Source organism: Poeciliopsis prolifica, unplaced genomic scaffold, assembly GCF_027474105.1.
Source record: "Poeciliopsis prolifica strain line A6 unplaced genomic scaffold, Auburn_PproV2 SCAFFOLD023, whole genome shotgun sequence".
NCBI lineage: Eukaryota > Metazoa > Chordata > Actinopteri > Cyprinodontiformes > Poeciliidae > Poeciliopsis > Poeciliopsis prolifica.
This window is the reverse complement of record NW_026562398.1, coordinates 4,747,501-4,762,769: the sequence shown is the minus strand read 5'-3', so window position 1 is coordinate 4,762,769 and position 15,269 is coordinate 4,747,501. Positions and strand designations below refer to the sequence as shown.

General features: G+C 36.2%; 1 protein-coding gene across 1 annotated transcript in view; it reads right to left on the bottom strand.

The window, feature by feature from the left end:
- Nucleotides 1-869: 869 nt before the first annotated feature.
- LOC129370281 (adenylate cyclase type 6-like) overlaps nt 870-15,269 on the bottom strand; it is a 49,140-nt gene continuing 34,740 nt past the window's right edge. The window contains exons 7-24 of the mRNA XM_055046148.1: nt 15,019-15,146; nt 14,784-14,942; nt 13,577-13,718; nt 13,028-13,156; nt 12,910-12,938; nt 12,114-12,261; nt 11,664-11,761; nt 10,330-10,417; nt 8,566-8,682; nt 8,327-8,485; nt 8,043-8,218; nt 7,260-7,280; nt 6,908-6,937; nt 6,690-6,822; nt 5,868-6,131; nt 5,550-5,754; nt 5,343-5,467; nt 870-4,556 (exon numbers count right to left, since the gene is read on the bottom strand). Coding sequence (XP_054902123.1) covers nt 4,428-4,556; nt 5,343-5,467; nt 5,550-5,754; nt 5,868-6,131; nt 6,690-6,822; nt 6,908-6,937; nt 7,260-7,280; nt 8,043-8,218; nt 8,327-8,485; nt 8,566-8,682; nt 10,330-10,417; nt 11,664-11,761; nt 12,114-12,261; nt 12,910-12,938; nt 13,028-13,156; nt 13,577-13,718; nt 14,784-14,942; nt 15,019-15,146 — 2,280 coding nt within the window. The 3' untranslated portion in view covers nt 870-4,427. The remainder of the gene's footprint in view (nt 4,557-5,342; nt 5,468-5,549; nt 5,755-5,867; nt 6,132-6,689; nt 6,823-6,907; nt 6,938-7,259; nt 7,281-8,042; nt 8,219-8,326; nt 8,486-8,565; nt 8,683-10,329; nt 10,418-11,663; nt 11,762-12,113; nt 12,262-12,909; nt 12,939-13,027; nt 13,157-13,576; nt 13,719-14,783; nt 14,943-15,018; nt 15,147-15,269) is intronic.

Here is a 15,269-nt window from a genome sequence, read left to right as displayed (position 1 = left end):
AATACAAAATATACATGCTGACAATATTCTTAAGAAGTTGTGTTTTTTGAGCTGTAAAGAGTTGTATCCACTGTCCACAAGAAATTCAGATAACATGAGCAATTACAACATTTTCTTTTGCATTGGGATTAATAAAGAATTTATCAAGTGAAAATTCAGAAATGCTCAACAGGGGTTAAAGCATCTCCAAAGCTTCAGGCCTACTGAATGTGATCCAAGAAAGGAACAGCGGTGAATCGGCAGCATTGTTTCAAATAAGGAACAAAACTACTTCTGCATTTTATGGTTCAATCTAACATATCTAACATATTACAGCTCACTCTGCTAAAAGACCTTTCAGGATGGAAACAGGACTCCCTGATGTTTGGTACCTTTAGATCTCGGTCCAGTCGGGAATCAGAGGTGTGTGCCGAACCAGGAAGTCTGATTCTTGGTCTCAGGTATTTTAGTGGAGTCCATCTCTGGATGGGGTCAGGAACCAACACATGATCAGATCAGTGGTTTTTTTGTTGCATATATTCTTGACGTTTTTCACACCGATCCTCTGTAGGCTTGTGCCCCCTAGAGGACAGTCGGGTTAATTACAAGAACAATAAAATCCTGTTTGTAGTTTTGTGCAAAACTATGGAAGCCTGTTTCTGCCACTGTGTTAAACAAAATATAGTATCTCAGTATAATGAGATATTATATTTATCTCAAAATAATGAGATAATTATTAACCGAGTGATGGAAACGGGCTTCCATACAAAATCTGCATAAATGGAAAATGGGAGTTTTTAGTTGTAAAAATAAAAATAATTGGTTTGACATATTTTATGTGCACCTGTCAATATGGTAAAAAACAACAAGAAACACTAACGGAGAAAAAGTACTTTTTTTACATTTTATTTTTTTCTTCAAGGGGAAATGTTATTTTTCTCTTTGTCATAGTCCTCAACTCTTCTTTTCAACTGAGCAAAACACTCCCCTTTCCACTCCTCCAACTCAGGTAAAATACAAACAAAAAAAAAGAAGAAGAAAACAAACCAGAAGGATTCATCGGGCCTGAGCAAAAACACTGTTTCAGTAGCATGGGGAACTCATTCCTCCCGGCTCCCGTTTCCCCTGAAAGCATCCCAAGAGTTAACAATCAACACAAGTCCATGGACAGCTAGTAGAAATAGAATAAATACAATGAACATCTTTATGAACTCATGTCCATTCTATAAACTCTCTGCTTTAGGCTCGTCATTGGTCACAGTTTGTGTGATAGTTGGCGATCTTGGTTGCGTCTCCTGATGCTCCCAACGCACCCAGGCCTCCGTTGCACAGGAGAAACCAGTAGTACAAGACTGCTTGAGCTGGCTTTGGTACAAACAAGATCAACTGTTTGCTGCTGCAGACAGCGAGGATGCTGCATCGGTGGTGAAATGTTTGGCTAAAATAACTTTCAAAAAGCCCTTCTTCATTTTTGACTCACAGATATTTACCAAGTTTAAAAAAAAAGAAGAAAAAAAAAGTTCCAGCTTCTGCTCCTGAAGTTTAAAATGAGATGTCAAAGGAATAATTGGGTAGGACTGATGCTGCTCTCTTGCTCCTCAATAATACAAGACAAATTTGGCAGTTTGGAAATATTTCTGATGATGCTGATGTGGAAACTAAATATGCGCCACATATCGCCCTCATTACGGCAACTCTATTTGTACACAAAGTGCAACCACCAAGCTAAGTGTCTGTAAAGCAGCTGGACAATAGACTAACTGAACAGCGAATATCAGTTAGTTGTTTTTGTGGTACACCATAAAGAGCCAAAACAATAAAATGAATAGCATTCTGCTCAATAAGCATTGAAAACTACAGCTAAATTTTGTAGGCGTTTATTGCATATTTTTACTTAAGTTTATGCATCAAATGAGTAACATTATTATAACTGTCATAATTAATATATTATTTAAGTAGCAGCAATATATTTTTATTTCTATTCTCAATTTTTGTGTAAATGCTGACATCATGAAATTGTTGCTCGAGGTTATCATGCTCATCTAAAACCGTTTGTAGATGCATGTAGGTCTATTGTTTCACACTGAAAGAAATAAAGAAAAATATAAACAACAGCTCTGTAAAAAAGTTTTAAAAAAGAACCTCAGAATATTAAATTATAATATTAATTTGTTTCATGTCAAATGGGGGAAAAGACTGTCGAGGACAAAATGTGGATAATAATGCAGATTAGTCTTGAGCAAAGGAACATCAACTGAGGAACCAAAATACTAATTATTCTGATTTTATTTCATTATTATCTGTATTTTGTTTTCTGAAATCGATCTGAACAGACGTCTTGCAAACTGTCATAACTGTTTCATATTTTGCAACAGTCATCATGATATTTCAGTTCATGACTCCATATTTGCTTCTTCAACTGAGTAATTACGACTTTTTTTAAATCAGATCTGAAAAACAATTATGCCATTAATTACATCACTTTTTTAAATTATTATTATTATTGGACGCATAAAATGCATCCAATAATAAGAATCTGAAATTGTTAACTAAACCATGGCCATCTCTGTGATTTCTTTTATTTAAAAATAAAGCCTGATCTGTTTATTTTTGCTACAAAATAGCAAGTAATGATTCCATATTTTTTAATGGATTTTATACACACAAACTTTGTCATATTAATGTGGATAAATGTCAACCTGCCTGTCCTGCACCAGCCTGTCCATTCAGAGCAACACCAGGGATGCTTTCTGTCTTTTTACCGCTGAAATAAAAAAACTTAAAAAAAAAGGGCCTGTTAGAGCCTGACTGGAGTGGATTAAATAAAACACACAGTGACTCATGTGTGCCAACTGCTGTAATTTTCTCAACTGGGTGCTCCTATCTGGGTCAGTGGTTCTGACTTCGATCCTGTCTCGCAAGCAGCAGAACCCAGCAGTTGATCCGTTGGTACCAGTGAGCTTTGAATTTTACAAGAAAGCGTGCTGTTCTTCGTCGGAAATGGAATCATCATATTAAGCATAATAACTAACCAGAATCATCATAATAATAACAACACTAAGAATATACAAATGATGGGTACAGAATTTATACAAAATACCCTACGTTGAAACCAACGGAAAGCCAAAATTAAAGAAATAAAAGAAAAGAAAAAGAAACCACAGTAAGACATGCTCAAAGCAGTTATGTTTGGCAAGAAAGCAGTTTTGTTGTATCATAAAAACCTCACAGTGAAAATAGTTATGCCCCTTCAGGATTACAAAGCACAGTATTCAGTCGAAATCAGCGGATATTTCTTTCCTTCATCTACTTCTTCTTCATAGAAGAATCAAGCTGCATGACGCAACTGCGTTGAAATCCGTAGTTTCTGCCCCTCCCTACCTGGAGGTTCTGGAACAGCTCACTGATTTATGCTCCTTCATTTCCACCCAAAAAAAAAAAAAAAAAAGAAAAGAGACAAAAAGGAGCTCAAACCAGTGGAGAGTCCTCTAATCCCAATCTGAGCTGGATCTTTGTTTTGCTCAGATAAAAATATATAATCCCTCCCATAGCATATCTAGTCATCTTTATCACTTTTAATTTCATCAGTTAAAATGATTGAGGGTCATTTTATTATTTAGAGTTAAAAATCTGTTCTCTGCTGCCTAAATGACAGACAAAATAAATAAACTCTGTATTTTATGAAAATTAGCCTTCTCTGCCAGAAGTCGGGCGAAAGAAAAACAAAAACAAAGAAACAGAAAAAACAAAGGTGGTGATCATTGCTGACTTCAGCGAAAACATATCACAATATTTGCCTTGCTTTTAGTAAATACTTTAGTCTTTGGTCAATATATTCCTCCTCAGTTTATACATATAGTCATACACACACAAATATGCAAGTACATACACACTTATAAACGTGTAATAAACTGGATATTTGTGCACGTATGTGTTCACACTTTTTTTCATAAAGGACCTTTAGCACGAAACATCAAGACTGAAATAAATAATTAAAGCGGGAACAAAAGTACCTGTTCATAAACTGTGTCAAACGAACAAACAAACAAAAAAATAATAATAATTACCAAACAAAAGAACAACAAATAAAATAAAAGGTAGCCTTATGTACAGCGATTTTTCTTTTCACACAGGCTAAAAGGCGTTGTTTTAAATAAACAGACTTTGCATCTTTCAAGAAGCCTGAGAGAGAGGCTAGACATGAGAAAAACACGTTGTCCTCCAACATGTACGCGGGCCAAGATGGCTGTCAAACAAGAGCTTTCTCCTCCCGTCGAGAACGCTTTCCCTTCTCCGGAGTCCTAAAAGTTCATGTTTTCCTCTTTGCTTGGGATTCAAGTGATGGCGATTGTAGTTCTCAGCTGTTTCGCTTGCGCTGCGAGTGCTCGCTCAGTGGTGCCGTGTCCTTGCAGTGGGTACCGACCCAGCGTCCGCTGCTGCCATGGCTGCTAGCTGTTGGGTGGCCCATCGTTTAGGAAGTAGGTCGTCATTTCCCCTTTACCTTTGACCTTAACGACTCCGCGGCACTCCAGCACATATCCTTTGCTGTCAAGCACCTGGTAGAGGTCTGTGGTCACCTGGGGAGTTTAGAAAATTTGTATTTCGGGGCGAACAATAGAGTATTATTCCGAGGTACTATTGTGATAACAATAAAAATTTACGGTGAAAAAAAAAAAATTTATTAGTAGTTTTGTAGGTAACGCTATGGTTGACTTCATAGCACCAAACACACAAACATCCCCATCTAAAACTTTCTGGACTCCTCTCACTTAAAGAAGCAAGATTTATAACGCTAAACTACACACAGTGACAATCATTCTTATTTTTGAATTTACTGATATTTATTGATGCTTTCATGAAACAAACAGTGGAGAAAATATTAAAAATGTAATTTAGGAAAATACTGTCACTTTTGCTTTTATTTGGTATCGTTAATTGAAATTTATCGAGATGACAATAAATCAATTTCCTGTTCAGTTTTCCACAATAAATGATAAAAGATAGTAGTAGAAACATCAGGAATCATGTAAATACCATCCATCCCTGGATATTGAGTTTGTGCTTTACTAAAAATACCAACGATGCTGTACTAATACATCGTAGTACATTAAACACTGAGAAACAGCAGCGCTATTTATTACAAAATAGTACGACTTCTAATTGACAGGAAAAATCTTTGGCGTACTAGTGTAGTGTAAAAAACTTGTATAAATACATCCTAAACTGAACACAGGGCTATCAAAGAAGTCGAAAAGGAAAAAAAATCTCAACTAAAATGAATGCAGACCAATTTAATACAAACTGATTTTTAAAATTTGAATAATCCAAGTTGAATTCCCATTGTTATGTATTTTATAACTTACCTGAATGCGGTCAGGCACACCTGTGCTGTCCATGCGACTGGCCACGTTTACTGTGTTTCCCCAAATATCATACTGGGGCTTCCGGGCGCCAATAACTCCTGCTACCACTGGCCCAATGTTCAGACCTGTGAATTAAACACAAACTTTGTAAAAACATGCGCTGTGGAGAACAGGCTTACAATTTTCCCCATAATTATCTCTCCGCACCTATCTTCATCTGGAAGTTGTTGAAGGAATGCTCATTGATGTATTTCATCTGCTCTCTCAGTCTCATAGCATAGTCTGCTAGAGCTGTAATATGAGAACGACCCTCTTTGTCATAAGTAGAGTCGTTAAGACCTGAGGCCGCCATGTAGGTAGAACCAATGGTCTTGATCTTCTCCAGCTGCCTGTACTTCTCTTCACTGATGATCTGAGCCGTTAAAAAAAAAACAAAAAAAACAGATGTTCATTTTCTCTATGTTGCACTTTAATACTGTGATCTGAGTTCTGTAAAAAAAAAAAAAAAGAAAAAACTATTTTTACCTCATCGAAGTCAGCGATGATCTCATTGAGAAGCCTGAGACACTCTACCCCTTCGTTGTTGGCCTCCAGCTCCACGTAGAACTCAGAGAAATTGCTGATGGATGCGAACATGACGGCTACGCACTCACAGGACTGGTAGTACAGCTCATCGTTGCGCCGTTCTCGAGCCAAGAAGTGAGCAGCCACGTCCTTCGGCAGGATGTTGTGAAGGAGGCGGCGGTTGTAGGCCTGCAGCTCCTCCATCTCTTCCTTCTCCTCTGTGGCCTGGCAGGAAATAAACAGCTTTGATAAGGACCATGACGCCACAACAGAGACATAATTATTCACCAGCAATCCAGAGTTTGGTAGAAACTACTTACATTCATGTGTACCTCTTTCTTTTTGTTAGTTTATTTTATTAGATTTTTTGGGTGATCATTATTCATTCTCTTATCTAATTTATTTGTTTGTCATGTATGTTTTGTAGGCACTATTTGGCGAATAATAAACAAAAAGGTTGAATAAATTTTAAAGTAAAAGAAGTTAAGAAAATGTTTATTTTGTCCGATTTTGTAATTATATTATTCATAAGAATTGTTGTCATCTTGGTTTTTAGGATACAACAATTTCCACGTAACTTTATGTACTGATGAGGGTAATTTTTAAATATTAAAAAAGTTATGTTTTTTGTAAAAAATACTTTTTACTTTTACTTGAGTAAAAGTATGTTTAATTAGTACTATTCTTACTTGAGTACAATGTTTTGGTATTGTACACACAGGAATCACATTGGGACAGATATAAGCATAAAAGTGACCCGACAGCACCCTCTGGTGGCCGTACCTGTAGTTTCCAGAGGAAGTCGAGGCGAGCTGTCGATTCAACCTGCTGTGCATGCAGGTACAGCGCCAGGACGAAGACTGTGAGGATCACAGGGGTCATGACCCTCAGGGATACTTTGGTCACAGAGTATGGGCTGCAAAGAGACCGAAACTCAGACTGAATGAAGGAAACTCAGGGAAATTATTACATTTTTAACCAAGGCGATCGAAACAACATACCACTCAACTGTAGTTTCATTGAAACTGGACCTGAAATTACAAACAGAAAATTATTTTTGTTTGTTGGAGTTGCAAAATATGGAAAAAATTTTAATATTATTACCATTAATTTAAATGCTAATGAAAAAATTAGGAAGCACAGTAAAAATGAAATTTCTTCTTAAGGAGATAGAGGGGTGCTTTGAAAAGAAATATAGAGTAGGTTACTGTAATATTTCCTTTATTTTTTTCTCATATTTTAAAGTCACTTTATGACTAGATAAATTTAAAAAAATAATAATGTTTTATGTTTATTCATTCTGGCAGAAATATAAAAAATTATAAAAGTTATCTCATATGTAAATAAACTTACCAACTGGTTTCATTTAAAGCACTAAAAGACAAAAAAAAAAAGAAGCTCAGGGAAAACACAAAAAATATAAATAAATAAATAAATCACAAGATATTTGGTGATTTTTGTTTCGAAAAATTATACTTTTTTGAGCCGGAAGTACATTTGAGCTGATGATTTTGGCTTACACAACAAAAAGTTTGGAGATTATGTGTATTTTAACAACAAAAATACACATAAAAGTATTAAAAGTGCGATATGAAACTTTTATGAAAACTATTTATTGACTATCTATTGAAATTGTCAATATGTCATGACTGTATAATATGAGACAATAAATCTGTGAAAAAAATTGAGCTCCACTGCCTTCTCCAGTAGCTAACTAAAAACAACCAATCAGAACCAGGAGGCGGGTGTTAGTAATGTCAATCACAATGAGTTGATTGACAGCACTAAGACCCTCCCCCTGGCTCTGATTAGTTGTTTTTGGTGCATTTCTTCAGACGGCAGTAGCAGAACTGGTAGGAGGAGATTGATCTTTTCACAGATTATTTGTCATGACATCAAGACAGTTTTAACAAATATGTGCAAAACATCCAGTTTATGAAAGTTACATAAATAAGTTTTTCAAGTATCAAATTCTACAAAGATTAGTTGAAGAATGAGTCAAATGAGCAAATGACAAAAATTTGGTGACTTGATGCCAAGTTTCAGACTGTTTTAGTCATACAACCAAAATTTAATACAACCAGTGACACAAGCAGTTGTGTCACTGGACACAACTGCTTCTTTTCCTGCACTCACATGGCATTGGAGGTGACAAAGAGGTCTGCGTTGTCAAATAGTGCTACTTGTGGCCACTCCACGAGCAGCAGGAAGGTGAGCTGGATGAGCAGCATGAGGGCCAGCTTCCCTATGCTGCTGATTTGCAGGAACACTGAGCAGGCCAGCAGCGTCAGCAGCACACTGTAGCTGAAATACTGGAACAGACAAGAAACAGCCGCGACCCGCATCAGCAACCACGAAAGATTTGTCTGCTTCTCTTGGAGGCCGCTCCAGAGGAAAGTGGTGCAAGATGGTGTACTCACCTCGGGAAAGGGGCAGGAGGGGCCTTTGCTGGGGCAGATCTCCAGGCCTCCTTCGATGGACACATTCAAGCTGCGGATCAGACATGGCGTCACCAGGCCTTCAGACATGTTCAGCTTCTCAGCGACGCATTCTGTCAAGCTCTGGGTGTCGCAGGCGAACTGGAGATGGTCATCCAGAAATGCATTCAGAATCACATTCTTAAAGAAAATTTTTATTCTTTTGTCAACTCTGAGCTTACCATATTAACAAAGGCAGAGATGAAGACAAGGATGATGGAGAAAACTCCAACCAGGGTGCTGTTGGTGCGAGACTGGACAATCTTCTTCGAAACGGTTTGCATGGCAGCTGGGAAGAGCTGCAAATGCAAATGATTTCCACATTATATATCGACCCAATACAGTGCCTTATAAAATTATTCAAAATTTCTATGGTAAATTTCTTTCATTTTGTTGCTTTACAACCACAAATGTCAGTGAATGTTACGTTTGTTACTGATTTTATACAGCAGAAGTGGAAAGAAAACACTATACAAAACAGGTTTTTTTTTTTAGCTCTGGTGGATAAATAAGTCACAAAAAACAATTCTGGCAACAAATTATTAACTTAATTTAGCTCTGGCCTTAAACTAAGCCATTCTTGGGCATTATTATGCCCAGATGAGCTGGCTCTTACAGGTTTTCTTCCTTGTTTTTTTAAGCTCTATCCATTTTTCCATCAACTAGGACCAGCTTCCCTGCCCCTACTGTAGAAAAGCCCCGCTGCCGTTACCATGTTTCACCATATGGATGTTGCATTAAGAATTTCAGTGGTATTTTCCACCTCTGCATTTCAGGTTATGTTTTAGTCTCATCTGATCAGAGCAAAACTACCCTTTAACAAATTCTTTTTTCTTATATGTGGAGGATACGACTAATAGTAGGTCAACTTCTGCAATGAGTGCAGCCATTTCTTTATAGGGTTTAGTTGTTTCATGTCTTTTTTTTATGAATCATGCATTGAGCACTACATAATATGTTCAAAGCTTGTGATTTTGTTTCATAATTATATCAAATTAGCTTAATTTACTAATTAGGTGATTGCTGAAGGTAAATTTTTACACTATATTAGGGGTATCGTGTTATGTTCATTTTTGAAAACAATCGATTTATTTAAATCATGAGTTTCTAAAAACTAACGTACATTTTTTTATAATTGTTATTGTTAATTTTATTTGTTTATATATTGTTTATATATCTACTTTTCAAGAGAAGCTACATTTTACGGCTGTATAATTTTACAGATTCTACACTATTTATCAACATTCTTTTATTCTTTGTAAAGTATTGATTCCATTCTTGAGTTGCGATACATTAAATCCGACTCAAATCCTTCATGTGCCAACTTTCACAATAAAAATGACATGCAACGAAACAACCAGTTAAAATTAAATAAATAATAAAATTAAATAGATAAATTACCTTATCTAATTTAACTGAAAAACACACAAAAAAGGTTTCTTTTCTGCATAACCAAATGTACAAAGCCACAAAATTAACATTTAAACAAAGTAAATGTATAACAAAAGCCAAGTCTATGGAACAGTCACAAAATGTCACCAAAATCACTCCATTCCTCTAAAAATCCTTAAAATGTGTCAAATCGAAGTTTTCTGAATATTGTGATATATATCGTATTGTGAACAGAATATCATGTATCGTATCGTGAGATCAGTGTGTTGTTATAGTCCTGCTATACATCTCTTGCTGCTGTTACACAACAATTGTTTCATTGTGGAAAAATAAACATCTTCTATCACAGGAAGATGACTAAACATGAACACCACATTTCAAAACCCCTTTTCATTTCCTTTTATTTTAATCTACAGTATAAAAGACTAATAAGAAACAATATTTGTGGTTGCAACCAGACAAAATGAGCCAAAATTCAAGGAGCAAGAGTCGTTTTGCATGAAAGAAAATGAGCAACACTTTTGCAATTGTGCCCAGATGAGCTGCTCCGCTACCTTGATGCAAGAGTATATGGCACAGATGAAGAGAATGTTGGCGAGGATGATGAAAATACTGATGTAGATTCCCAGCATCACTGGAGTGCTGTGGGGAAAAGAAACACATAAACAGCTTCAGGGATTCATTTAGGGTCTGGTTCAACAAATGTTGGTATTTCTGTGCTTGGGGGATTCAGCTACATCTTCTGTTAAATTCACTAAATAGAGCATCCATTCCTGCTTCTTGTTGTCATATGTTGTAGTCAAAATAAATCATCAAAACAGCTCAGAAGGAGAATTTTACATTCAACTTCTACAGAAATGCATGCAGTCAAAGAGCAAAATAAGAGAAAGCATTTTTTAGATCCTTCTTCCAAACACAACCATGATTTGATTTTTCAGAGTAGTAGAGTATATGTAGAAACAGGAGAACTTTAATGATGTTTACCAATTTAATTAGCTAAACCTGTGCATTAAGAGGAGCTGTCAGTTTAGCACATGCACCAAATTGTGACAAAAAAAATTCATTAAATTGTTTTCAATGACAACTAGACAAAAATACATACATTGTTGTGGTTTCTAAGTGTATTTACAGCTGCAGCTGCAGTCAACTACAACACAAGCCCTCGTAAAACTCATTAACCAACTTAACCGCTAAGTCAGGATGTCATACAGCTATTCATAACAAAGTGTATGACAATCTACGTCATGATTATGTCTGATAGATATAGCCGTCAGTTCGTGCTAAGCGTATGACGAGCTGACAGTGATGTCACATGCAAAGGGTTAAGAAATGCAGCTGAGATAATACTTTGGAAAAAATAAATGTAGTTTTAGAAGTGCTTACTATTATGCTAACAAGTCCTTCACTGGTCTGTTAAAAGAGCATATCTACTGAACACAATGGATTTTTATTGTGACGTCCACTGTATAAAATTAATTAGCATTTTTCACTACTAAATTTTGTATCACTGTGAACATACTTTACAAGAAAATTCATCCATTCTGACATCATCAAAGTATCATAAGTGCTACTTCTCCACATTTTCAGCTTTATGCAGAAGAGAGTTGGCTAGACTCAGCAAAAAAAAATCCCATAAATTTAGTACAAATAACTTCCTTGCAGTCCAGAACAGTTTTTCAGCACAGTTCTCTCGTTATTATTAAATGAGCTCAGTGAAAGCAAAACTAAAGCTTCAACATTTGCAGCTAATGTCAGTTTAGTTTGGAAACCTTTAAAGATGCTTCTGCAAAATTTGAAACAATCAAAGCAAAAAATTCAGTTAAAAACAGTAAATATTGCAATGTCTAAGCACGAAACAGACAGACGCTGCGAGATGTGAGGTACTCACTGTGGAAAGACGACAATCTGTATGAAAGAAATGAAGCAGAATACTAGCAGAGTACAGGCAACATATCCCCCAAAGCGGTCATCAACTTTCTTGGAATACTGCAACAAAAACAAACAAAAAAAAAACACAAACACACAGAAGGCAATAAATGTTTTTAGGTTTTTGTGGAATGAAAACATTTACTAATATAGATGCAATGAGGGCACTGGTATTATTGTCAGCACTTTAAAGTCTTCCTCAGATTGTTGCTGCACACTGCTAGTCAGCTGGCTATAAGAAGGCTCCATTCTCATCATGCCTCTGAAACCAATAAAGCGATACTTGTTTTTCTTACAGTAAATAGTTGGGTTACTATCTTGACACAGTGAAATTGTAATATTTGTATTAAATGTTATCAGGAGCATGGTTGCTTTGAAGTACAAAAAACTAAGCATTTTTGTTATTTTGCACCTTTTTTTCCAGACTGGACGTCTGGAAGGTGAGAAGAAACTTCTTGACGTGATCTTTTCTGAGCTGGTCAATACTCCGAGCATCTATGGCTCGCCCCAGAAATTCATCCACCTCATCTTCTGGGTTCATGGCCTCCTGAACACCTCGGCTTTCATAAAAGAAAAAAAACAAACAAAAAAGTAAAATGAGCGTTACTAAGTAGTAGTAAAACAAGCTAAGACAAAAACTGGCTAAATAAAAAAGCCCACAATAATTAGTGAATGGAAAAATCTCAAAAGATAAAACTCGATATAATCATAATTGGGGCTCAACTGATTTATCAACGCCAATTTTCTAAATTTTGTTCCCTGATCTGATCTACTTCAGCAAAAATGTAAAAATCCACCACTCCTCTTCTGTTCTCCCATGACAGACATTTGACTCAGCGTCATGTCTGCAGGTAACAAACATGTTGCCAATTAAGGAACTTTCTTGCTATCTTTAGCAACATTTCAGACAAAAACAATTGGTACTGGTCAAAATCAGAGTCAACAGGAAAGGCTTTTTAAAGATCGGTAATCGACGGATCAGCCAGAAAACGATCGGCGGACCGCTAGGATTCTGGTGTATTCTGATGCAACCCATTTTCCCTCAGGCTTACATGTGAACTACATGTTTGTTATGACGACTTTATTTGCCTGTCAAAATATGTTTTACTGTTTAAATAAATACAGCAAATACAGCAAAAAAACAGAAACAGGGACTGAACAGAGCAAAACAAAACAAAAAAATCTAACAAAGTATTGTTTGGACTTACTTGTCTTTACTGGAGGACTCATCAATCCCCTAATAAAAAAACAAAGGAAAGGAGACAAAATGATGGACAGAAGCTGCAGGCTGTCGCTTTTCGCCAGCGTATGGATTCTCAGCCTCACCATTTGTCTGAAGACTTTGGAGTCTTTGGTCCTTGGGAAAGTTCTGTCGGGCACCCAGCGCGGCATCAGGCCCTCGTTAGAGTTGGCCCTCGTCCGCTGCATCTTCGCCATCATCGCCTTCTCGTCCTTCTGCTCAGAGAAAGCAACATAAAGGCTTGACCAACTGTTCTCGTGCAACACAACACACAGCGAACGACAAAACAAGTGACTAAGGGCACTTTGTGTATCTGGCTTCTCTCTGGTAGACTGACACACAAGCATCAGTGTATCAAATCAGACAAGCATTTGGAGAGCTTTATTTACAAGTTTGTCAGTGGGAAAGAAATTACGCACTTGTGGTTTTTCGTGTTCAAAGAGAATCGTTAAAACAACCAAAAATAACAAGTAAGAATATCATCTATGTTAAGGACTAAAATAGATTCATAGGCTTTGACCAGATTCATTTATTCATCTACAAATCTCACATCATTTCTGTCATGCCTCAGCCTTGAAAGGAAAAAATAAAGGTCTTATTGTTCTAATCAAATGTTTCTGTGTTTGTGCACTGACCCGTTTCTGGCTGCAGCCCAGAACCAGGAAGGTCTCAATGCTGTTTTCCTTCAGATATGCGTTCCTCTCTCCTCCATAGCCTGGCTCCACTTCATAATCTCCATTCAGGTACTGCAGTGTGGCCTTGGTGATGTGGATCCGCCTGTTAGAATCAAATGGCAATTTTTTAACTTTTCATTTCATTTAGCTTTATTTCTTTTTGTCTTGCTTTGTTTTTTATCCTTTTGTTCTTTTAATATTTGAGTTTGTTTTCTGTCCTGTTTTACTATCAACTTTAATTTGTTTTATTTCAATGTCTTGATTATTTTAATTTACTTATATTTGTCTTACATTATTACATTTTTTTTATTTTAAAAGGTATAATTTATTTTTATTTTTCAGTTTTATTTAATTTTATTTTTGCTTAGTTCCCCTTTCTTTTCACTCTTTTTTGCTTTATTTTTTTACTGCCTAATCAGACTCAATTTTACTTTATTTTATTTTTTTCATTTAAAAAGTATGATTTATTCTAATTTTTTACTTTTTCACTTTTATTTTCTGCAATTCCGCTTTCTTTTTGATTTTCTTATTTTGCTCTGCATTGTTTGTTTTTTGGTCTAATTAACTGAACTTTACTTTATTCTACTTTATATTTACGTGCAAACAATTTAACTACCCTACCCTGTTGCAAGACCCTCCGGTTATTTTTTAAGAGCACATAAAATCATTTTTTATTAATTAACATATGCATTTAAATTAGGCTCATTTGTCAGATTAAAAGTACCTTTTTTGTATTCAAATATATAATAGTCTGTTCCACTAATTATTCTACATTTTTAAACTGGTATGTAAAAATGACACAACTTCCAGAAAGCCTAGAATTGAAGTTTGTTTATGACTGAAATAAGCAAATATTACTAACCTGACCAAATATAAATAATATTTCTACAGTTATAAATTAAAAAAAATCTTTGGAATAGCACTGGACAATAATATGTAACATAAGGATGAAACTAAACACTATAACCACTATAAAATTACTATCACACTATAAAATTATAGAAAATAATTTTTATGACATTCTATTTGTTTTTCTTACAAAAAAACATTTACACAACAAAGTCCCTGAAAATATCTAAAAATATAGTTTATTGTTGATGATTTAGCGGGTAGCGTTGACTGTAAATGAAAACAGATTTAAGAAGTGTGAATGTGATTTTCCCCTCACCCTGCTTTGCCCCCTGCCTCCATGTGATTGGCCAGCGTGACGTCATTCGACCACACGTCAAACTGCCACTTCCTGAGTCCCAGCACGCCGCAGTGGACACGCCCACTGTGGATGCCCACGCGCATGTTGACGTTGACCCCCGTCACCTCACGCACCAACCTGCAATCAGCAAGCGAAGCAGAATACAGCAAAACTCTCCCCAGCCCAGAATGTTTGTATTCCACTTTCTACTTACGAGATGGCTTCGATCATGTCGACGCCCATCTCCACGCAGCAGTGGGCGTGGTCGGCGCGCGGCTCGGGCAGCCCCGACACGCAGTAGTAACAATCGCCTAAAATTTTGATGCGGAGACAATGGTTCTCCTGAGAAACAAGAGACAGGAAGGAATAAAGACTGGACGTCATGAGCAGCTTGTCTTCCAGAATATAAAAAAATTAAGCGATTAATCAGTTTCAAATCTGTTTCTTAAAACAACGATTCTGAAA